At 41.1% G+C, this 25131-nt stretch overlaps 1 protein-coding gene across 1 annotated transcript; it reads right to left on the reverse strand.

Moving 5' to 3' along the window:
* Positions 1–1188: 1188 nt before the first annotated feature.
* On the reverse strand, positions 1189–24516 carry LOC6546426 (knirps-related protein). Its single transcript, XM_001973484.3, has 4 exons — positions 23466–24516; positions 21225–21297; positions 6239–6316; positions 1189–3962 (listed from the first exon to the last, which is right to left on the reverse strand). Exons 2-4 carry the CDS (start codon positions 21249–21251, stop codon positions 2136–2138), a joined length of 1932 nt encoding a protein of 643 aa, XP_001973520.1. The 5' UTR covers positions 21252–21297; positions 23466–24516; the 3' UTR covers positions 1189–2135.
* Positions 24517–25131: the final 615 nt, after the last annotated feature.

The following is a 25131-nucleotide window of genomic DNA, read 5'->3' on the forward strand; positions in this document are numbered from 1 at the left end:
AGCCTGCCTTGGGGACTACACTGGGAAAAGAGGGGAGCAAATGGGGCAGGCGTATGGTAACAGGGCAATGGTGAATGTAGTTTAAGCCTTCTATATTTCGACTCATTCATTTTCGGTCAGTTTGGGTTCCTAAAATATTTTACCGCTAGTAAGTGCTTATAATAATTATAAATTATTGCAAATAAAACACCATGAATTTGCGCACTCCATCGATATAATGATATAACATGATATCTAAATGTATGCATAAAAGCCTACATTTTTCCACTAAATACTATAATTTCTTAAATATATAATTTTCCACTTTACTAAATAATAAGATATTCCATATTGACTACGTATTAGGAAACGGTTCGCGATCAGTGACTTATGTGAAACTAAATATCGTTCTGCATAACTTATCTAACGCCATGTTATGACCCCTTTTTCCGCTCAGTGAGCGATTGCAGCTCTGCCTCATTCATGAGCCCAGGGCCCAAAAGGCAGCCAGCTCAAGCGTTTTGTCGCTCGATTCGCGCACAGCTTCTGTGCTGTGATTTTGCCAATTGGCAATTGCCTCCTCCGGTGCCGTGAGCATTTGCAAAATGTCAATCTGGTGCTGTGCATCAATTCAAGTGTGAAATAAATAGAAACGAATCCAGGTCCCAGAGTCTAGCATTTTGCTATAATTTTCGCGCCATTTGCTGTCGACTTTGTCCGTCTGTCCGTCCGTCAGTGTGACCGTCCGTTCGTCAGCCGAATGTCTGCCTGAGTTTTTGCGAACGATCGGCAAAGAAAGAGGAGCTATGCTGAAAGTATTTACAATTACGCAAAGATTGATTGAAATAGATTTCGGATTGATTGGCTGCTGGTATGCACATTGCTTGCAGTTCTTCTTGCGCAATGGTGGGAATATCGCAGTTTGTGTGAAAGAGGTGAGGTTAAGGAGGTTAAGAGCCGGCTTCCTCGGCGCTGGGATAATTTCTAATTAAGCCGCTCGGTCCGACGCCGCGAGAAGATACATTTTATGCGACACATTTATCCAGCAGATACTATGACTACTTTTTATTGATTGCCATCGGGCAAAGCAGCGCCGCAGGAGTCTGAGAAATCAGCTTTCTCCGCCGATCTCGTTGATCGTGCAACGTCGTGTCGCCGCTTTTGAGACCGAAAACCAAGCCCAATCAATAAAAGAAACTCTTGTTCATCTAGATATTTATTTGTATTTATTTGTGGTGACATCAATAATAATTTTCTCGGCCATCATTTCGCCTGATTTGCATACCAAATCATCACACGAAAAAGAAAAATACTTATGCAACATTAAGATTAATAATTTATGCTATTTGCTATACAACTCGGTGCGATTTGCTTTACATTTACATCCATGGATTGTCGTACTTTTAAAATTTGCTAATTGTGACTAATAACTCGGGCGAACCTCAAAACGAGTACAATTTGTCTACCAGCGTTGTTTATTCTATAGAACAATGATTGTTTTTTAAACTAACAAATACTCTTGGGGGATTGGAAACGTCTAAGTAAAATCTAGTCATATAACACTATACTTTATATATGGTTTATAGCTTAGAAGAAAACGAAACCTATAGATTACAAATTCCACTACGATATTATGCATTCGCGATACAGATAAGCCGCCATTTTTGCATATTTTGCTACAGTTTCTTTTCTTTTGCCATTTGTTTAGCTTTTCATTTATGTATTCTTGTGTTTCTGAACTTGTATTCTTGCCGCTTTGTGGGTAACCGAAAAATTTGTTTATAATTCACTGCATAAATTATGGAAACAATATTTGTGTTATACTTTTCGGTCCCAATATGCAAATCCCTTTTCGGGGGCCGCTCGACTTTTGCATATTTTGGCAATTTGGTTAGTTGTTTTAAACGATGTGATAACATCTAACCAAAACGGCACGAACTCGTATTTAGCGCTTGTTAATCAGAGTCAAACTTTTCTGCCCAAAAACATACATTTTTATATAGCTCGTATGCGTGTATTGTTTTCTATATTTTGTATTTATTTGGTGGTGCCTTAGCGGGGGGCTAATTTTCTATTGCCTCGATCGATCTTCAGTAGCTGATTACTGTCATTTTGCATTCTTATTTTTCTTATTTTTTGTTTACTTGTGGATGTCTTCAGACCTTAGTGGTTAGATCCAAGGCATTCGAGGTGGCCACTTTGACGGGGGCTTCCAACCTCAGACGCTTTCCATTCTCACTGCTGGCTTCTATGAGTTCGTCCAATTTCCTCTTGATCGTTTCACTGGCCTCGCTGTCGCTTAGGATACTATTATTATTATTATTATTATTGTTATTGTTGTTGCTGATACTGTTGTTGTTATTGTGGCTCTTCTCAATGCTGGTCTTTGCTGTCTCTGTGCAGGCGTTGTCCTCCTCCGCCTCCTGAACGTCCGTTTCTCGAACTGATATCTCCTCTTCAGGCGTCACTTTCAGATCCACATCTTCATCATCCGTATCGTTCTTTTCTAAATCGCTGGAGATCTCGGTTTCTGGTTCGATTTCTGGGCTACTGCTCTCGCTGCTCAGGGAACTGCCAGTGGTCTTCATGCTCAGATCAATGGGATTATCTTGACTTGGATTCTCGGCGGCTGGGGCTCCCTCTTCCTGTTGAGCGGGTGAGTGGGGTGGCGTCATGGAGACCACCAGGTCCTCCTCCTCATCGTCGTGCTCGGCGCCATCAATAATGCCATCCACTCTCGCCTCGTCGTCCTCTTCGTTTTGCCGACTTTTCACTCTCTCCCTACCACTTTCCGAATTTGGTGTGACCAGAGCTGAAATTGAGTAATCCTGTTTGGAGTGTGGCGGTAGTTTTGTGGTCGGCGGAGGACTTTGTTGCTGCGACTTCAGCACAGCATCCAAATAGAAGCGCTTGGTTAGCTCATCGGCGGATGAGCCACCACCATTCGTTAGCAGGTGGTTGCTGTTCGCGTGGCTACTTGGACTTCTGGGTGCTGCTGGCTGCTCCTCTTCCTTGTGCTGCTGCTGGTGGTTGGCAAATGGTGAAGTGCCTGGTGTGAAACGCTGCCCTGCACCACTTGAGTTGAAGAGATGTTGCACGGCCGCCGCGGCCACCGCCGCTTGTTGTTGCTCCGGCGTGGGTTTCAGCAAACCCTGGTGGTGCGAGTACAGGGCGGGATGGTAGCCGGGAAAGAGCAGGTGCGAGGGAGGCAGGAACGCTGGTGGTGGCATCACGGGCATGGATGCTAGGCCCGGAAAAGGTAGCGGCAGGAATGGCGACATATCCTTGCGCATCTGTGGTGGTCTACCGGGCGCCACTCCAGCTCCACCTCCTCCTCCGCCCGAATGACTGCAATCGGCACCACTTGAAGAGCCTCCAGAATTGGATTTGCCCCCCAAGTGTAGCAGTGGGTTGCCTCGCACCGAGCTCACCTCCACAGAGCTATCGGAGTTATGGGAATCCGGGGAGCTTACCGAGGGCGAGGCCACCACCGGATGCTTGTGGGAGCCGTACTCCACGCTGCCGTCCAGTCCCAGCATCATTAGCTCCTCTTTACTCCGTGACGAAGCGCCAGCATTGGCAACGGCATATAGACCCGGATAGCCACCAGGATGCCCGAGCATTCCCAGAGCTGCTGCCGCAGCCGCCGGTGGGGGCACACCCGACATGCTCTTCACCCCGTTGGGCATTCCTTGACCACCGCCCGAGCCACCGGCACCTCCGCCTCCCGCCTGCTGGCTATTGTGGTGCGCCGCCATCGCAGCCACCGCCTGCTGCTGCTGCTCCTGCAGCAGACAGTGGATCTTGAACCAGTTGGAGCGACGGCCATATCGGGATCCACTCTTCGACATGCCCACCATGAGGCACTTCTTCAGGCGGCACGCCTTGCAGGCGGTGCGGTTCTTCTTGTTGATGATGCACTCGCCGTTGTTCTTGCAGTCGGATATCGACGACAGGTTGTTGTACGAGCGGCCGAAGAAGGACTGTAATGCGAGGTAAAAGTGCGAAAATATTAGATATAATGTAAGTACTAGCAAATGCTGGTTAGTTTTATAACATTCCACACTTTTTGCTCCTCCTTAAAATATTATCTGTACTTCTACTCCAAACTACTTAGGCATACTTTTTGCCCACTCTCTTAACTCCACCCCCAAAAAGCAGAGCTTCTGCAGCAACTTCTTTCATCGCATTCAATGATGTCATTCAATAAAACGCTTTCGATGGCCGGCCATAATATATCATTATGTATTTTTCTGATGATTCATCGGCTGGCGGGGCTGCTGAGACCCAGACCTCTTTAAACGCTCTGCCAAAAAAGCGGGTAAAAATAAGAAATAAGGCAAATCGACATGCACAAGCGGCAACCACCTACACCTACGGCATTAACCGTTGGCTGGGGCACCACACAACCACAATCAATTGCAACAAAGCAAACAAACAATTTAATTCAATGCGGAGGAGCCATGAAAACCTGAGAGCCAAAAAGCTGAGAAGAAACAAAAAGCCCGGACAGACAACAGGCAACATGTTGCTGCTGTTGCTGCAGTTGCTGCAGTTGCTTTTGTTGTTGCTGCTGCTGCTGCTGCTGCTGCATGTTGCAAAGGTTATGGCTGTGCAACACTTATGCCAAGTTGCAATGTTGGCAGTAAATCACCAACGCTTCACGGCCTGCCCGCCCGCCTGACTTTGCAATCAACCAAAAGGGACAGACTGCCTAAATGACTGACTGAATGGATACACTGGGAAAAACTTATTGTTTGTATACAATATAACCTTAGTTGGCATCTGGAAATATGGGGACTCTCACAGCTAAACACAAGTATTATACTCATTCTATAATACTCATTTCTAATAAAATTTCTAAAATTTGTGAAGAAATAGTTTTTCCATAGTTATGAATTTTATTATCATTTTTAAATTTGCTGCATAAGACTGCATGGAACATTGATTTCATAAAAGATTTTATTTTTTTTACTTTATTTACATATGCATATGCATCTGAATTTTTGCAGTGCATCTGACTTACTCCCCGTCTTCTTGTCAGTATTCAAGTTGGTTACTGTCGTTTTCTGATCGTAGGTGGAGCTCTTGAATGGAAGAAACACCGGTGCTGAGATGCTGACGACGAAGCGCAAAATTGAACCGAGGCAGAAAGAAAAAAATCAAACTGAAAAAGAAGCAGAAACAATGCGAAAATCCACTTTTAAGGTTAATTGGGCATCAAGATTACTGGGTCGGAAATGGAAATGGAAACGGAGGATTTCAGGCCCGTACCTCCTCGTCTTGAGTCTTCAGTTTTCAGTCCATAGTTTTGCCGTTTTCAGTTTCATTTCAAGAAGCAGACGGACGGACGACTATTTACAAGCAATTTTGTGCATCAAGGCAGATTCACTTTTGTTTGTTTGTTTTTTCTTGGGTCTTTAACTTGGTTTTTTTTACTTCTTGTGGGCGTTAAATTAGCCAAGCGAGGCCCACGCCATTGCGAACGAGGCCCAAGCACAAATCAAATAACGTTGACCCACAAATTGTACGTTAGTTGACCTTTTCTCCTTGGCGTGGGCAACAAAAAAGGTACGACGAAACATCACAACAAAACTAAATAAATAAATAACAAAAGCAAATCCCTCGACTGAACTCAAATCGAGTCGGAAGAGTCGAAGAAACGAATCGGAACGAACAAAAAATGATCATCCCACCATTAAAGGAGTATTCGTATTTAAATCAATTATTTGTGGGGCGCTTTGTTTAACTTTGACCTTAGCCTGGGGCATCCATTTGTTGCTCCCACTCCCCCTCCCGCTCCTTTATGATGAACTCGGCTCCACATTCCAGTTTCTCGAGGAGAATGGCCTCATAACTTTTTCTGCTTAGCGTTTGCATCACGAAGGCGGCGAATTCGATTTATTGAAATCGATTGAAGCGATTGATATGAAAGACTTTGGGCCGCAGAGGAATGCTTGTTCGAGAGTGTTTGTTGCCATGGAAACTTTGTGGCCGAAATACAAATGCAAGGGGAGTATACTTGGCTCATTTGCAAAACAAATGTACCCTCCCAACTGTTGTGGTCCTGTTTTTTAAAACGTTTATGGAAACCATGTTTATAAAATATCTGTACATTGTTATAATTAAATTTATTTTTGTTTACAGAAACTTAAATTAAAGGAAGCTAGCATTAAACAGGCATGCTCTTCTGTGGAAAAATAGTTCTAGTTGCATCCAAGCCAAATCAAATTCAAATTAATTCGAACATCGAACTCACCTTGCAGCCCTCGCAGGTGAAGGCTCCGAAATGGAATCCTGCCGCCGGCTCTCCACACACCTTGCACGTCTGATTCATCTGCAATGGACACGGGTAGACAGAACATGAGAATGGGAATTGTACATAGTTTTTTGGGGGGAGGTGGGTCGCCAACCCACTGGGCACCTCAGTCCCCACCCACCACCAGCAGGTCGGCGAAACTGAGGCAATAAATTCATAAAATTTCAATTAAAAGCAACAGCAAATCATGACACGAGCATCTGGAGCTCTCCATCTCGTTTCGATTTCCCCAAAGCCGCCAGCAAAATTCACACGCATTAAAAATTAAAATGCAAACATAGTTTGTCATATCGCGGAATTGGTATCAGCGAAAGAAAAAGAGCACGGCTTAAAACGCAAAGCGAGAAACGAACGACGACAAATGGAAATGGGAAACGGGCCCAAAGAAGCCCCCAACAAATGGCCAACCAGACCCGACCATGAACCCCATGCACTGAAAGAATCCTTGACGCGCTTGCCAAGTGTTCTGATATTAGGAAGGGTCTGAGAACAAAACATTTTAAGTGTTTTATGTTGTTAAAGTATGCCAAATTCAAGATATTACCTAATTATATTAATTATATTACCTAATAAGCCAGAATTACGTACCTTTTTTGCCCGTGTAAGTGGCTTAGCGGCTCTTCTGGGGCCCATAATAAAATATGAAGATGGAATCAAATGAAAAATTGCCCCAAAGCACACACACACTCCTTGAGCAAACAAGCTGCATTTGCATTTATATGGCCAATTCTGTACCTTTGCCGATTCCCATTCCCCCCCTCGCAAATAGGCGCAACTTGTAGTTGAGGGAATATTTGTTTATTTATTGCGAGCGAAATGTTTATCAACAATTTGCCATCAATTGTTGCTTGTGTGCCTGGCCAGGAGTTGGCTTTTCGGGCTCCCTCTGGTTTTCTAAAGTCAGGTTGAAAATTGGGCTGGATCGGTTTGAATTGCGTTTTCCTAATGCCACTTGTAGTTGGATCTGGAGCAAAAGCTTTGATGACATGTACACATGCAAAGCGGGGGAATTGGGCAAGAGAGACTTGGACTTCATGGCCAAGTGATCGTGGGAAGTCCCAAAACTGTTAGTCCAAAATATTGTCACATCCTTATATTGCAATAAGCTACCACATAAAATAAATGCATTTCCACGCCGGCATTCTTGGCTAGAATTTGTAGGTATGCCTCCAATCGGCAACTAGGACTAACAAGAATAAAACTGACATTTCGAATTGGGTTAACACATTTCTTATTTGAAGTTCATGTGAGTAATGGTTACGTCTGTTAATTTCTTGCCCAGGAAACCATTTTAGTGTCAGACTGAAAGTCTTCTTCGCCTCGAGCGCAGTCCAATTGAAATGCTTTCGAGTACTCGTATATCAAAACTAACCGAAAATAGGCTGCCCAACTGGTAGCCAATGGCCCAAACCGCAGTCTAAGTCAGGCTCATCCTCGAGCCAAGTGCTCTTCCACCTTTTCCGAAGGCCTTTGTTGTGTTTTATAACACCAATTGGCCCGCGGGCGATTCTCGGCCATAATTCTTGCGGGCCACAAACAATTTGGCACATTACAAAGTAGGAGAAAGCACTCAACACATTCACTTTTTCATTCGCTTCCCCTGGAAGCGAGCGTCCAATAAGCAAATCCCCGGGAGGGGGGTCTTTTAAGAATACCATGCCAATTGGCTTAGTTCGTTCAGGTCTGGGTTCCTTATTTTCCAGGTGGCTGTTGTTATTGTAGGTGCCTTGTTTGACTGTAAAACATGCTAATCTGATTTCGTGTTATGTGTTGAGTTGGAGGTGAGTTTTGGCCCGGCTTTGGGTTCGGGCCCCTCGACTTGGGTTGGAAATAAATTTCCTACGTTTAGGTTTCATAAAGCGTCTTCGGGTCTGGTGGTTGCTGGCCGCCGACCTGCCTGGGATTAATCGACAAATAAAAATCACATAAAATAAATTAAAAATTATGAGTTTCAAGTTTCAACAACCTGCGGATTGGCAGCAGATTTAGTTTGATTTTAAATCACAGCCCAGCCGCCCAGCCGGTCAGCCGGTCAGAAAGAGAGAGAGGGCCCAAAACACGTTGCAGATGAGCCTCGCCGTGAAATTTATGCAGACAATGTGCAATATTAAAAAGCCATAAACATTTATTTTACATCAGACAAGCGACACATTCTTTCCGAGTCTCTGGAATAAGGTAGTGAAATGATGGCCGACTACGTGTGCTCCTTAGCTATTTATAAGCCGTCGTATTTGAAATTAAGGCAAGTTTCGTTTCGTGAGAAATGAGTTTGTCCTTATATGGAAATGAAAGATATTTTACAGATTTTGAGGGAAGACTGATAGGTTTTTTAATTGAAGCTTAGCAGCATCTTGTTGTAGTGCCATTAAATTTGCAAGAGCTTCCGCATTCAGCATACAACTAAACAGTTTTGTATCATTACAAGCCAAGCTTTATTAAAAAAAAATCATAATTGTCTTGGCAGATTTGCTAGGAAATAATTTCAATCGGTGATTTAAGGACCCCAAAATTTCATAGTCTAAGCTTCTTAATCGACCCTCTTCATTCAGACCCGCTTTATATGTTTAATCATTGTCACAACGAAAATAAGACTTTTGTGTTATATTGCATAATTTGGGTAATCCGCGCTGCCCCGAAAAATACATTTAAACTCACAATTAGCCTGGCCATTAAGTGAAAGTGTTATAAATTAAATACGAGAGCGACAAATGGGCCAGCAAAAAACCACATCATCTACAAGATTTTAATTAAATACCCATATTATAAATAACCTTTTTCTTTTTGAAGCAATTTGCTTTTAAAGCGACTAACAAAATATTTGCGTGTGTGCTCAGATTATTGATGGCCTGCGAATATTGATGAGCTTTTTCGACTATACAATGCCAATTTATTTTAATTAGTTGATATATTTTCCAAAAATAAAAGTTCCCCCAGTTAGCCAGAAGTGCAACGAGTTGATCCAAGACAAATAGAAGCCAGTGAACAAATATATAAATACCTGCAAAAACTCCACCAGTCATCAGCCACAATAATATAATAGTGGATGCTGTTGATTTTGTGTGTGATTAATTAAGGCGATTGCTGTTCTGTTTGTTGTTTGATGTTGTTTGGTTGTTAACCTTAACGCGCAGCAAAAATAGCAAGTAGAATTTATAATTTTTCATGCCCCGATGATGCAATGAAAAAAAGCTGAATTTACGTATACAATAATAAGATGCTTTGTTATATGGCTTATTAAGCTGGGCAAATAAAAGACGCGGCCGCGCAAAAAAAATTAAATAAAATTATTAAAATTCATTTAAGGCACGTTTACTCCAGTTTTGAGCTCGGCTTGCCTCGCCTGAAGCTGTTAAGAGCTAAGTGCCATTAAGACCAAGTCCAAACTCGGTTTTAGTTTCAGCTTATTTTCAGCTTTTGCTTCCCTCGCTTCTTTTTGGCTTTTGCCGGCTAGCAAAAAATATGATAATTGCCTGACCTTGGCTGTCATGTACTAATGCTAAACCTCAAATTTGCACATCCAGTGCGCAGATTGGATCCCCTCCCCCTCATCGCAATCGCAGCCAACATCCCCCAACATGGTTCGCATGCAATTATAAAAAAGCGCAGGCTAGAGGCAAAAACATAATTTAATTAAAATGAAATCATGCACAAAGCAATTGCCACGCTTTGTTCATTGTGAGCTGCGGCAAATTGTTCTAGTTTTGAATTTTTTGTTCGCATTTTCTGTTGTTGTAGATTTTACGTTATAAACATTCATGACTCGTCGACACTGAAGACGGTCGTTTGTGTTGGTACTGCCTGCTGTCGGTGATGAGCAGATAAAAGTGTATAAACAAATGCGATTAGCTCTGGACTGCACCTATACTGGACTTAAGTAGTAGTGAGAAATTACCGAGTGCAGCTGGCTTTTCAATTAATATTCTGATTTGAAAAGCACTAAATTACAACTTTATAGATCTCAGTATTACCACTCATTAGAAGGTATTAAAAGAACACCTCATGCTAGCTCGATATTAAATGGGCGTTTTTAATTAGTAGTATGCCTTGGTTGAGAAGTTTTCTTTGTGCGAGTATCAAAGTATCAAAGTATCTAATACAAGCGGAGGCAAATGAAATTTACACAAGGGGTTCTTTAAGTATTTAATGTTTTAAATCCCAGTTATTTTAAGAAGTTTGTTTTTCGAAGACCTTGATTTAATTGCAGTCGTTTCACATTCAATTTTATTAAATACCTATAGAGTAATTGCATTCACTCCCGCAGAGCTCTATTAGCAGAGCTTTTATTAGCATTAATCTAAACCGCTTATACTTTCCCCTTTGCAACTGGCCTAAGTTCTAAGCTGAGGGCAGCTGCAAATATGTAGAAGATTGCTCCAGTCGCAGTCAATCAGATGAGTCATGTTGGAAGTGCAAACTCGTTTATTCCCAGGTCGAACTGCAGAAGAGGAGCGGAATTTGTCAAAATGGATATATCGCATGTTTCTGGCTTTCATTTCTTTCCTCTCCTTTTTTCTGCCGCATTAAAAATACTTGAGGCGGTGGAGAATCAGCTGCACACACGCATTTCTTTCGCTTTTCCCAGCCCAGCACTCCTCTTTGCTTAGTCACGCGGCCTCCATGCTTAGGCAATTTGTCAAAAAAATAACGCACAACAAATTTTACACACATTTTCAGGGGGCCAGCCCTTCAAAGCCCCTCAGGGGAGTGATCAATCATAGGGAATCATTCGGCTTGTTTCCCCGTTTGTCTTTTGCAAGCGGAAATTATTCGCAGTTGTTATAGTTTGGCCAGTGAGATCTTTTTTGCATCGCATATGTTCGCTTTGAGATTTGATTCGTTGCATTCTTGAAATAATTACTTAGTAAGTGTTATAATCTGTCTTCCACAGTTACTGAATTTGTTAGCGACTGAAAACCGGCTTACGGAATACAACAAATTATTCGTTCTAAGCATTTTTTCAATTACCTCCGTAGCCGAATTGGATTCGATGATTGATTTAAGCTTTGTTTGACAATTACTGAATGGCCAATGAAAACGCCCTTGTTTTGTTGCACTATTCTTCCCTTGCTTTTCACACAGCAACTCCCCTTGATTTTCATTACTTTCTTCGTTTTTTCGTATTTCCACACCCCTCGAAAGTCAATCCATCATCATTTATCGTCCGCTTGGCCGGTCGAGTTCGTTGCCTAAGTCTTTCGTTTCGATTTTCGTACTTAGCTAATTGTTGTCGTTGTCGCCGTCGTTGTTGCTGTCTTAAGCTACATAAAAGCCAAAGCCAAACACTATAATTATGAGCCACGATGATCATGGCGCTGATTATGGTGATGATGATTATGGCGATGATGAAAAGTGCTTAGCAGAGTTTGCAACTTGAAGCATCATCGCTGCTGTCTGTTTCTGTTTCTGTTGCAGCTCTGAATCTCTGAAGCTCTTCAAGCTGTCAAGCAGGAAACGTTTGGATTTATAATGCTCAACCGCCTCCCCCTGCCCTTCGCTCCTGGTCTGGTCTCGTCTCTGTTTGTCATTATAATTAATTTGTAACTATTTTTATGAGCTCATGTGAAATTTAAATTGTATTCTCCGGGCGTCCCTGTTTACTCTTTCTCTGTGGCCGACGAGAGCGGCTTTCAGCGCCCGTATGCCAAGTGCTTGTGCGATTTCCGTTTAAAATTTGAAATCTTCCGACAAATGTAGTACAAATTATGCTGCAAAAATTGACAGGAAAACGTCAAGTGGGAGAAGTGGGTTGGGAAAGGGGCACACATTTTCCTAAGATTTCCCCGGCAAATTTGTTGTAGTGGTAAAGAAATTCTTGCAGCTTATGAGCATTGAAATAGTACTTTCTGTTCAGATGTATTTAACAAAATTTAAGGTTTTTTTAATATACAAATATGTGTTTTTAAATATTATGTATTAGAGCTTTTACTACTACTGTTTATGTATATTTCTAGCTTTTCATGATTTAAAAAATGTACTATCTTAAATTCTTAATAGAAAGCACTCGCTTTATTTTGATTAAGCTGCATCTTACTATAAAAAGTAAGTTCTAGTGGAGAATTTTAAGAAGTTTTTAAAAACAGAAACGGTTCTTGTTAGAGTACTCACAATTCCCGTATCGTTCTAGCATCTCTTAGTCAGTTTTCTTGTTATGCAAATGCGTGCAAAATGTGCGAGGTTTTCTTCTGTTTCCGAGACTCGAATGCAATGCTCAATGTTGCTGCAGTTCCCGATATTGTTGCCTTTGGTGTTGTTGTGGTAGCTGTTGTTGCTGTTGTGGCAGTTGCTGTTGCCTAGTTGTTGGCTGCCAGCCACACGTTCACTGATCGCTGTGGCATTTGTTACAATTTTAAATGTTAGCTCAGGCAAAAGCGAGGCAACGTCGAACTAACAAACTTGTGCCAATTGTAGCTTACAAGTGTTTGACTTGACATTTCGGCGTGCGCGTCTTTACTGAATTGGCACCATACATATATTAGCCATATCTGTGTGTTGCGCTTGCTCCTAGAAACTGGCTTTGGCTTGGGCTATTTCTCCGAGTGTATTCATATCGTTCGGGGCAGCTGACAGCCGCAGCCGCGGGTGAAATGCTCAACGAAATTAATCACAGCCAACCAAACCCCATAAAGGCCACAAAAGTTGGCTAACAAATTAGTGAGCGCTTGGAAAATTGCATTTTAAGTTGCTTTTTGTGATTTTTACAATCCATGATTTGGCATAAAAAGCTGCAGTTCAATTCAATGCGCATTGCAACTGCACCAGATGCCAATGACTCGACGTGATGTATGCGAATCAAGCATTGGCGCTCACGAAAAAACAGAACTCCAGATAAAACTTTGGAAATAAATCTTATGCTCAGCATGTCAGCCAGACAATTTCGACAAATAGAGGATGCGACAAAATGAATGGATTGCACCATGAATGGCTGAACGGATGAATGGTTGGACGGATAGATTGCTGACTTGGTTGTCTGAAAATTGTCAGCTCATGGCAGCCTTGAACTGTCAAGCTAGATTAGACACGGGTTGAAGAATATCAATATAAAAAATAAAATTAAAAATGTTTTCTTTTTGGGATAAGATATAGATTTTATCAGTATGTAGAGCAAATTGTATTTAATGTTTTTTACGGTCAATGAAACTGATAAAGTTTTTGAATATACTGAACATTTTTTAACATTAATTGGCTTTGTTCAAAATATTTTATTAGGCTACGTAATTCTGAATCACAACTACTTTTTGTTACGGTTCTATATGCAATCAATGCAGACTGCCTCCCCTCGAAATCGAATCATCATGTCGTTTAGCTCAAATTCTTCCCACGCTTTTCGACCGCTGCAGGAGCCAAGAAATCCTCAAAATCAAATTCCATTTTAATTAGTAGACATTTTCACATTACGTATACGCCAGATCTGACGTGGGGAACCTTCTCCGCATACAAGCTGCCATCCTTTTAGCCATCTCTCCATCTTGGCCTGTGTGTGGTGGGGCCATAAAAGCTGAACAAAATTATAACAGCCAACTTGCAAAACATTTACACCAGCCCACCAACCAGCAAATGCAGCGGGTGGAGGCGAATTTTAGGCGGTGGCAGGCATCCGCTTTCTTTGCCTGCAAGAAAAATGATTCATGGAAGAGGCCCGAGACTCCTGCTGGTTTGGTGGCTCGGCTTTGGCTTCGGGCTGGTTTTGGTATGTAGCCATGGTGTGGTTGGCTTTTTGGCCAAAGCGTCTCGACGCCGGGCAGACTATTAACTTTGAAAGTTGTTTAAACAGGCGAAGAGCCAAGAGGCAAACCTCCACCTTCTATTTCTTATTTTTTTCCTGCTCTCTGGCTTTTGCATTGGAAGCTCCTCTTTGTCGTCGTGGTTGGTTGTCTGCACCAGCTGCTTGCTGCTCCTTTACCTTGCAGCCAGTGTCATCGGCGTCGCGGCTCGTGGGAATTGGATCATTAGAAGCCGGCAAAAGGCGAAGGCGAAGGCGCGGGAAGGGGCAGAAGTGGGCAGAAGTTGGTCGAAGGCGGCACTGCGAGACATTTTTGGGTCCCATAAATATGTGCTCTTTGTATTACATGCAGAATCTAGGAAACAATCCAACTGAAATGATTTGAGAATAAGCCTACTCCTCATTTTAAGAATATATCCAATCTCAATAAAATGAAATATTACGATCTCGGGTTATACATCTCAGGTTTCGAGTATCAAAGTCTTACAGTGCACCATTCAGATGTTTTGTTAGTTTTCGGTTCGATTCGCCTGCCTTGGCAACCCACCGGGCAATTTTGCATGTGTTTTGTTACTGTGTTGTGCCAGAGTTGCCACCGTTTCTTGTTGAAAAGGGGCGAGATAAGTAAATGTGTCCGCAAGTCTCGGCCTTTTTCTTTTTTCTCTCGTTTTATTTGCACTTGCACAGCCAACAATTCTTTCTTTTTATTTTTTCCCCGCCGTTTTTGTTTGTTTATTTGTATTCCCCCGCGTTTTTGTTGGTTCAAGCTTCTATTTCTTTGTATGCGATTTATTTGTTTGTTGTCTCCTTGTTATCTGAGCTAGCTTTGACTCAGTGGGTTTTTGTACCCTTTTTGATTTTCCCCACTCCAATGTGGTTGTATCCGTGGATTTCGGGGGAGTCAAAAGTCAATTAAATAAGAGCAGTGTACGGTGAAAAGCTTGTACTTGTTGTGGCCTCCGCTGCTTGTTGTTGCTATTTTTGTAGCTGCTGCTGTTGTGTTTTTGCGAAACGAGCAATTTGTGCCTGTGCAATGCGGTTGACTGTTTTTTTTTCGGTTTTTCGGCTTGGGTTGGGACCAGAAGTGCACTATGGGAACCATTTCACCAAAAAGTTGGCCAAGTTGAAAAGTGTTTGGTAGAAAAATTACTTGGGTGATTTATGAAAAAGGTTTGTGGTTTGAGTCTTTTGTTTTGTGTGTCATCCCTGGAGGAAAAATTTAGGAAGTGTTTGAGTTGGAAGGAATATTTGTTGGTATGTTGCTTAAGTCATTTGTTTTTCAATATATATAGTTACAAATATGGTTTGGACAATAAATAAAGTTCGTTGCACAAGTCCTTCCGTATTATTAATACAAAAATATCGTTTCAGTTGAATAGTTGAAATACATATAGTTTCTGATTCGTTATTCGTTACTTAAGTTACTCGATCTTGGGTTATTAAAAGTACACGATTTTTGATATTGAATAGCAAGATAAAGACACTAAGCGAATGTAATGCAGCTCTAAATATCTTTGTTCATCTCTTTACTTATTTACGTCAAAAATGAAATCGACAGCCAGAATGAATTTCGCTTTCTGTTATAAAAAGATATTCCCAGAGACGAGAAAAAAAATTTGGGTTTCACTTTCCATAAAACTATCAAAATGATGATGAATTAAAATTGAATTAGCTTGCGGTTTGCGTTGACTGGTGGGAATATAAAATAACAGAAGAGCCAGGGATTTGTGCAAAAAATGGTCATTGGAATGGCATTGTTGATATTTACTTTTCGACTTCTGCCCAATCTCGTCTCAATGCCAGCTTCCCCCGCTAATTCCACGTATAAGAGGGGAATCTCCGTCACGTGTGTGCAAAATGGCATAGAAATAACAATAACAAAGCCACTTGTTATTAGTAGTCGAGTGCGCTTTAAAAATAAACAGCTAATACAACAATGGGCACAATTTGTTCACTGCGCCACTGAAATCGAAACTAAAGCTGAGCCCGGAGATTCAAGCTCGGATCTAATATAAGCGGACATGCGGGCATGCAATTATCTTCGATATATGTGTATCTATCGCCAATAGTATATGCAATTTATATACATTTAATTCAATTTGCCGAGCTAAATTGTTTAGTTTTTGTTTTGCTCACAATCGTGCAGAGGTCGTTGGCGGGGGCGAAGGCAAGGCGGGTGCGGGTGCGGGTGCGGGTGCGGGTTTTCTGTTAATTTTTTGATTGGGTCTTGGCTTAATGTGTAATGCCTTGACTCGAAAACAATTCTAACAATTTGGCAGCTCATTATGCGGTGCGCTCGCTCGCCTAACCACGCCAACTTGACTCCAATAAACGATGCACAACCTTGACCTTAAGTCAAATGAAAGATAAACCAAAGCGGCAGAAAAAACCTCTGCTTCTGCCATTATTTTTTATTACGGCTACAAGCCGAAAATTATAACAATTTCGTTACGCTTCCTTAGGGAAAGGGCCCCGCACCGCTTTGTACCCAGCCTCCTCTGCCCTAGAAACCCCTCGATCCACTATCGTTATTAGGCGCCAACTTATCAGCGTAATAAAGTGGCGGGGCAGCCAGTTGGAACAGTTTCTGTGCGGTGGCAACGTGTTGAACTTGAAAATGAAAGCAAAAGCAAAACGGGAAAGAAGTCCAATACGCAAGGTCGATAGAGGAATACTCTTTGAAATTGTATTAATGTCATCAGTGTTAAGTTCTTTAAAGTTTCCCATAATAGACTAAAAATGGAATTTTTCAATGTAAAAGTATATTTTTAATGCTAATAACATTGCTGAGATAACCTTTAAACTATATGTCAAAAAGTTATTGTTATGTGAATTAAAAAAAATGCGCACAAGTATGGAAAGCTAGGCGTAAAATATTCTATTGCCGTGCTGAATTACATTTCTTAGGTTTCTGTTCAGAAAAAGAGCATTTCAGCAGCGCACTTAACTTTTAATTTCCTTGGGAAACCACGAGGCATAAAGTATTTGCAATTGGTTGTATGTCTTGAGGCGGCAGGCGGGCGGAAAATGGGAAGGCAACCCTGCCCCAACTTTATCTCTAAGCCACGCGCTAATTTGAAAATAATGCTCCCCAATCATTTGCACATTTTTTCACATTTCCAGGCACTCTTTAGCCTTCTGAGCGATCGGTGTGGAGTGAGCGATTAAAGTAGACAACCCCTTTGGTTTACCTTGTGGAACATAGTTGCTGGCTAGTCGGCCCTTCCACTTGTTGATTGTCTGTATAATTACATAATATTGCATAATTTTGCAAACAGTACTCGGTCGCTTTGGGATTTCTGCTCTGTTAGCTACGTAGAGTCTCGGAAACTCGGAGTCTTTGGGGTCTCATTATCGTCGGCTGACCGACGATCTTCTTCGTTTTCGCTTTCAGTATCAGTGCACAATGTAGTACTTAAATAATAGAAGTTTAATAGCGTTTTGTTTGGTACCGGCCGTATTTGCAAGTCTTTAGTTGCCGTTGCTGCTTCTACTTGCTGTTTTTTTTCTTTTTTTTTTGTGCTGCCTTTGGACTACTAATGCATTCAGCTGTATGATTTTTGTCAAGGTTATCCAGTTGGCTGTGTTAGCGGATATAATGACATGATGCATATGGTGGAAGCCAAAGTCAGCATCAATTTCGGTTCTCTCGCGTTTTTTACCCTGTTTGATTTTTTCTTTTCGCTTTTCGGGAGGAAGTTCATTTTAAGAGCGTTGTAATTGTGTGTAGTTCGTTCAAGTTCGCTGCCTTAGTCATTTGGCAAGAGCCTAACGAACTCTGCAGAACTTTTCAGCCATCCATCGAATCGCAATGTGCAGCAATGTTCCCTCACATGGCTTTGGGGCTTCGGACTGGCTAATTTCGCTCATTAATCATCGAGCGGCGGCTGCGGGAGAAAATCGCTCCGAAAGCTGATTACACATGCACGGCCCACCAAATCAAAGCTGTGCCAAAAGGCTCCACCACATGAAGACATCTGTTCCAAAGCCAGTGAAATGTATCTGCAAACAAATGAAGTTGTCTGCCAGGCAACTCATTCCGATTCCTAGGCTCCTCACTGCATGTCTAGTAGAGTCATCAAGCCCAGGATTGATCATTGATCTTTTGGCACTCAATCCTCCGCCTCCTCCTCGTCGTCTGCTCACGAATTATAAATAGTGCAAATGCGTGCAGTGCATCATCATCATTAGTTTTCGGCCAAAAACCGTGGCAACAAACTTGTCTAAAGTCTTGGTCTATCCGCTTCTCGCCTACCTTATGTTGCCCTAAAACTTGCTTTGGCAATTATACGAGTCTATGTGTCTAGCTTTGGTTCTGCTGCCAAATATTTTCAATTCATTTGTGGCTGGTGTAGTTACTGAGGCTAGAGAGCTTAATATTTATTTATAATACTTAAAAAATTCAACAAATTAAAAATACACTTCATTAAACAATCAAATGAACAAAATGTAACAAAATCTCTAATTGTATTTCGATAATTAAAAATGTTTTAAGATATCCGTATTAGTAACTCTTAATAAAATATAAGCAGCTACAAAATGTAAAATTCTTTTAAAATATATTTGAAATGAAAGCCGTTTACCTGTCTTAACAACCCGTTGGCTCGTAAGAGTATTGGCAATTCCCCTGGTAACCCATCGACTCCTGCCTTCCAAGTTCGTGTCCTAAGTCTTTCGTTTCGTTACGTTTTGTGCTGCAAGTCAGGCATTTTCTAATTGCAAGTTAATTACTTGTTGCGAACATAAATTTAACATTCTAATTGAGTTATCAACCGCAACATGTACATACACACTACAAAAAAAATAAAAAAAACCGAAAACAACCGCGACAGGAGTGGATGCGGCGGTAAAACAAGTAGGAGAAGGAGATGCCGACGCCGGACAACTTTTACAGCTTCTCATCTCATCGTCCTCAAACCGTGCTCACTTTGGTTTTTCGCTTCCAAACTGGCTACGCATGTGAAAAATGGCCTACACATGAAGCCACTGAGCTTGTACTCTGCTCTTCAGCTTCTTGTTGCTGCTTAGCTGGTTGCTTTTCCGACCACAAGACTTGCAACAAAGCCACAAGCGTCCGGGTAAGAGCAGTAATTACATTTCGGTGTGTGTAAGTTTTTGGGCCTCTGCTAATTTGCCTGCTGCTTCTGTTTTTCTTATTTAGTTTTAGGCATTTATAACTAATTTTGCTGCCGGCTTCCGCGCTTCTGCGTTGAAAGAATTTTCCAACGTGGAAATATGCACTTTGGCATGGCTCGTAATTAATTTACTTTGTGTGTTTGCCCAATGGCAGCCGCAAAGGAGAACGACACACGAAAATATGAAAAAAATCCATTACGCAAATGTTTATGACCAAAATGGTCAGCGGGCGAAGAAGCAGCGGTGGCAAGAGCCTCTTCATCTGCTGCCAATGCAAATAGAAAAGATTTGCCAAAGCCCCAAGATGCGTGTGCCCCAAAACTCAAGCTGCAGATGGAAAATCGAGGATGGAGGATGGGAACCGAGAGTCAAGTGAGCTTCTCTCACATACATCATAACATTGTATTGCATTTTCGCCCGGACCGCCTTCCAATGTTTCCCAGTTCGAAATTAGTTTTCTTTTCCCGCAGCATCGTCTCATCAACGGGATTTTAGAGGCGTGAATGTATCGAAGGTCGTGGCGAAATGGAGACGTGGCAAGAACGTTTGTAGGAGAAACTATTGGCTGACCTTTCATGGGAATTGCATGCTTGGACACTAATGAAACTAATATGTTAAATCGTAAGTAGAAGTTATGGCTTGGTAGGTAAACTGCAAGCATACAAAAATCTAAATTGTTCTAATAAAATTCGAAATGAATTACTCAAAGCTGCTTAAGATGTTATCCATATCATCTATAGTAACTTGATACGTCGTTATCTGAGGTATATTAAATATTTTAGTTTATTTTTATTAGTTTCTCATATGCATAAATAATTATGGCTATTCAAAAAGTGGATTTGTTAGCATTCGTTTATTTTTAGGTTTTGCCTATTATATTTGTATGGATTTCTAATATTCACTTAATTTATCTTAAGGACAGCCATTGGATTTACCACTAAGAAAAAAATTGTGACCAACATAATATTTTTAGATCTACTAAAGTTTAAGCCAGTGGAATTCCTTACCAGTTCCCAGCTCGTTTTATATTCATAAATTTATTAGCTAACGCTACCAACTTGCCGCTCGAAGACATCATTTTCAAAAGTGGCCCAATTCGAGACGCTGTTGTTGCCTTCATTTTAATCAAACATTTAGTTTATCGTCTCACATTTCAACTAATTAACACTACGACGGGACCGCCTCTTTAAGCTGTGAGATCTCCAACCTGGCTCTTAAATGTTTTTTGACTGGCTTTGGCTTAGCCAGCCTTCTGCGGTGCCGGCATTCGACTGATCGACTAAACGAAAATCAGCTTAAAATCATAAAAAACGCACTTAAATAAAATTTAATATTCAAATATTGACATTTAGTGCCATGTTAGCAGCAACTTAGGTGTTTTCTTCGCCTTCTCTCTTTATCCCATATTTTTCGAGCTGCCCTCCTAGACAATAAGCCTTAAATTATGCATGTGGATTGAACGAGAGACGACGCAATTCGCTTAGCATTAACTAATTGATCTGCATTAATTTCAAGCCGAGACTAAAGACAAAGCCCGAGCAGGTGAATCGCGTATGCTGGATATACCTAACGTAGTTCGTATTTGTATTATGATTATTATGAGTTTTTTCTCCTATTAAAATTATGACATCATTTAAATATTTTCGCCGTCGTTGGCGAGATTTTTGTGTAAACTGGTTTAGGCTACTCACAATTTTCGTGGCTCTTTCTGTCGCTTTTATTGTTGTTGGGCAATTATGCATGCCCCCAAACCCCAAACCCCAAACCCCATAATTCATAAATTCATTTTGCGCCCAAATTCGAAAATGCGGAAGCGCTTTGATTTGCTGATGCTCTTGTGCCCATATCAAACATACCATACATATCTTATCAATAAAGCCAGATTCTCAACGCGCAAATGGTCTTGCCCTCTTGTCGCATATGAAATTATTAGAGCCATAAACTTTTTATGACTGCTCAATATTTAGCTCGTAAAATACTTATTTTTATTTTTTTCTGTATATTTGTTATTTTAGTTATTCGAGTTGTACGATGGTGGGAATTTTAAAATAATAATATCAGATTGCTTACCGCATACGGATTATCCTGATTCATCATTATGATAATCGTGTATCACAGAGCTCGTGCTGCTCAACTGAAAGAACTGAAAGAAAGAAAAAATGGTTGTATTATTAGCCAAATATGAAGAATTCATCCTAAATTGTAGTCAAGACAATTAATGATGACCTATTTCGTTGAAGGAATTCGCTCTTTTTATATGACTTATGAATGGATTATTATGACTTATTATTTAATCAGATGAGCCCTTTAAGGTGAGTCAATATGCCCGATATTTGATCTGCACTCGTTTAATAGAGATTTTGCTCTGAGCTGATTGAAGAATCGCTCCCAATCTGCTTGGAACTCTGACATTTAACCAGGCTACCCAGCTAATAATAGTAATAACCATAGTAATGTTATTATAAATCGCGATGCAAATGCTGGCGGAACTGGGCTGCTTAGCTGCACCTAAAAACCAACGACGAAGACAATCAGCTGCCTCACGTCAGCGGTCTCTCAAGAACCCCCAGAACGACTCCGTGAGTCACCCTGCATGGAGACCCACTTCTGGGCAGAAGACGCGGCCAGGTCGGATCCCCACCACCCGCCCCTTGCAGCGAGGAGGCATGTTAACTGGCAACAGGTGTTTGCTGTTCGCCGTTTGTCTTGAAATCTTGCGGCCTGCTTACCACATTTGCATTTGATATTTCGTATGCTTGTTTTGCTGCCGCTGTTAACGCGTCCGCACTAAATACTTTCACACATTGTGCCCCTTCCTGCTCTCCTTTTGCTTTTCCGGCCTGGCACTCGGACCCCTTAAGGATGTGGACTGTTCAAGTCAGCACACGACCTTGATGTGTTAATTTCCAGCCAACTTCTGTCGGTCACCGTCCAGGATACACTTTTAAAAGTACATTACAATAAAAGGAACTATCTGCACTGGTATGATTAAAATACCTTCTATATATTAGCAGGGATGGTTCAAGTTAACTTTCTTCACCACAGATTAATGACAACTTTTTTATTTTCCGCTCTTTTATTATACATGGTAGCTGGAGTTTATTCTAAGCTTCAGTGTAATTGTAGTAGGCTTAGTGAGATGTTTCAATAATAAGTTAGGAATTAGGTGCATGCATATTTTTCGAGTGTTGTTCTCAGGAAAGAGGCTTGGGCTACGATCTTGAAGGGTGAAGAAGATTGCCCCAGCTAACTAGAATAAGTGCGCACTCTGCGACTTGTAGAACATAGCAAACTTACAAGGCACTCGCCATAAGTGCGAGTATATGGGGTCTGCCAATATTTGCGACACATTCAAAAGCAATCCAAGTTAGATTCTTCATTTGCCTGCAAGCGAGTCAGGGCAAAATGCACTTGGAAAAAAAATCGAAGTAGTGGGAGTTCCGATGAATGGTTTCATAAATACAAATGAAATGAATTCCCAAAAAATTATTATAATATAAATTAGCATTAAAGCTGTAGCAGCGAGCCAAATAAAATGTGCAAAAATTGGTATCATGAATATTCCAAGAATTCTTTTAATCACTTCATCAAAATAGTTCTATATGGATAATTATAAGCGACTGCGGACCTGACAGATCAGACATTCTATAGAGGGCACTAGTTTCGCTCAGTGCTGCAGCTAATGCCATTCCCATGGATCTTGCCTGAGTTTTCGAATTTTTGTAACAAATATTCTGGCAAATAAAGCTTTACACGCTATTTGCATTATAAAGCAAACATGTGCGGCGACTATATCTGCGCAGGCCATCTCGCTCGCACTTGACTTACATTGATTCTGTTATATAGTCGTAAAGTTTATTTGCCCTGCCCTTGCTTTTGTTGTTGTTGATCTAGCCATGTTTTATGGCCACACTAAAAAGTGCACTGGTCAACAAAGATCGGCGAGAGAAAACTTTCTCACAAAACTGTAGACTGGAGCTATAGCTCCTACTGGGCTGTCGTATAAGTGTCATATAGGGGAGTGTGTATATGGTTTGTATAATTAAATCATACAAACCCCGCCAGTCGTAGACAGTTCGTCAGTTAGTCGGATTGTCAAGCGTTATCTGGCGTCGCCATCTTCAGCTTGATTTTTTGTTTTATGAATTCTATTCGTTAATGAAATTCACATGTTCCCCATCTATAACTCCGAAACCCCATCTCTATCCCCATTTTTATGTCCGCAAGATGGATGTGTCTCAAAAGCGGCACTCAAGTGTTCGTTCCGTTTCTCCGATATTTTTTGGGGCCCCGTTGGACCTTTGAACTTACCTGCTTTTACTGGCCGATCAGCCGATCAAGATAATCCAATTTATTTGCTTAGTGTTTCTATTTCGTTGCGCACTTAAGGTTTGCTTCTCGTAACATTGTGAACTTTCCGTTTAAGGTTTTGTGTATTTTCGTGTATTTGCTTGCTATTATTTTTTGTTCACCTTGCGCCAATAAAACGTCACTTGAGCGTATAGAGTTGTTGCTGTTTTTGCTCAAATTGCACTTGACTTTTAGAACTTTAGGCGAGCGTGAAGCATGTTTAGTATATATCTTTTTGGCTGTTTGAGTATGTGTGTTTTTGTTTCTATCAGGGTGTATATCACAATACGGCAATATTTTGTATAATTTTTATTTTAATACAAAGTTTGTAGTTTTGCTGTGTGGTTAGGTTTGCATTTAGCTAGAGATATTTCTGTGAGACTTTATTTTGAGCTGTTTTTACGCTTTCTGTATTTTTGATGCGATTTTTATAGAGTGACCACACCTTTGTGTGAGGGCACTCCTGGCTGCGCACGCGCACTTGCCGCAAATTTCTTATTTCCGCTTTCGTTTGCAGTGAAGTATTACAGACTGAACTCTACTCTTCAGTTGGTACTACATATATTAGCAGTATTGTTGTAATTTATTTTATTTAACTAAGTAATTTTTTGATCTCAATTTGCATGTGCTGATTTTTAGCGGCGGCGTAAACAACGTAACCCCTGGGACGTAAGACGAAGACGACGCAACGACGACGGCGACGTGCGATCGAGCGTGCGAGCAAGAAGCGCGAGCTATCACTAAAGACTGATGTTAAGCAGTTCTGCACAGTGCTCACACCGCTGCGACTCGGCGACTCAGATGCTTTGCAATATCATCCGACGAACGCTCGGTAGCACACTGAGCTGAGACTTCGGCTACCAGAGAAGTAGCAACAACAATATCTCTGGCCGGGGAGATGATACTACTATAAACAAAAACTACAAACTGGTCGAAGAAGCAGTAACAGAAATCGAAACAAAAACAAAAGACTGCAAAAGCGACAAACTCGAGCCCAGCTGGCTGCGATTGTGTGTGTGAGGAAGAAGACGATTCCGATTCTCTCTAACGGTGATACAACCAAGCACTCAACCCCCAACCGAGAGAAAACCAGAGAGAGAGAGCGTGAGATTTGAACACTGAAAGAGCGACTTTGAGCCAAATGCCTGTCTGTGTGAGCCGCTGTTTGAGTGATGTTAACTCGAATCAGACACTGAGTCGTTTCCGCTATTGAGTCGTTTTCGCAGAGTAAATGCAGTAAATTGAGTAAATTCGTTTGAAGATTTATTAAAAACGTACGTTACATCAAATAAAAACTATAACTACAGTAAAGGCACCAACAAATTTAGAAAATATACATGTTTTGGTTGCCATATAAATTAATGAAACAATTATAAATTATTTGCACATTTTATTTTTCGGTTAAAACTTAAATTTAAATAATGTGAGTAAATGAAAAAAATAAAAATCGTTTAAGAGTACAACCTTTTAGTTTTGCTTTTGAGAAAGCCTAGTATTTGGCTTTTTTTTACTTTACTTATCTCTTAAATTTAAATTCACTTCGATTCTTTACCTAAATGTAACTTAATTTTTATAAGTATTTATGTAAAGGAACATATTTTTGATAGTGATTTAGTGTCCTTAGTGT

Source organism: Drosophila erecta, unplaced genomic scaffold (assembly GCF_003286155.1).
Source record: "Drosophila erecta strain 14021-0224.00,06,07 unplaced genomic scaffold, DereRS2 tig00000021-arrow-pilon, whole genome shotgun sequence".
Classification (NCBI taxonomy): Eukaryota; Metazoa; Arthropoda; class Insecta; order Diptera; family Drosophilidae; genus Drosophila; species Drosophila erecta.

Excerpts from the sequence above, each read along its gene's own strand:
- LOC6546426 (XM_001973484.3), bottom strand. The coding sequence starts at position 21,251 with ATGATGAATCAGGATAATCCGTATGCG. Across the intron at positions 6,317-21,224 it reads ATCAGGATAATCCGTATGCG|ATGAATCAGACGTGCAAGGT; the intron begins GTAAGCAATCTG and ends TGTCCATTGCAG. Across the intron at positions 3,963-6,238 it reads TCACCTGCGAGGGCTGCAAG|TCCTTCTTCGGCCGCTCGTA; the intron begins GTGAGTTCGATG and ends CTCGCATTACAG.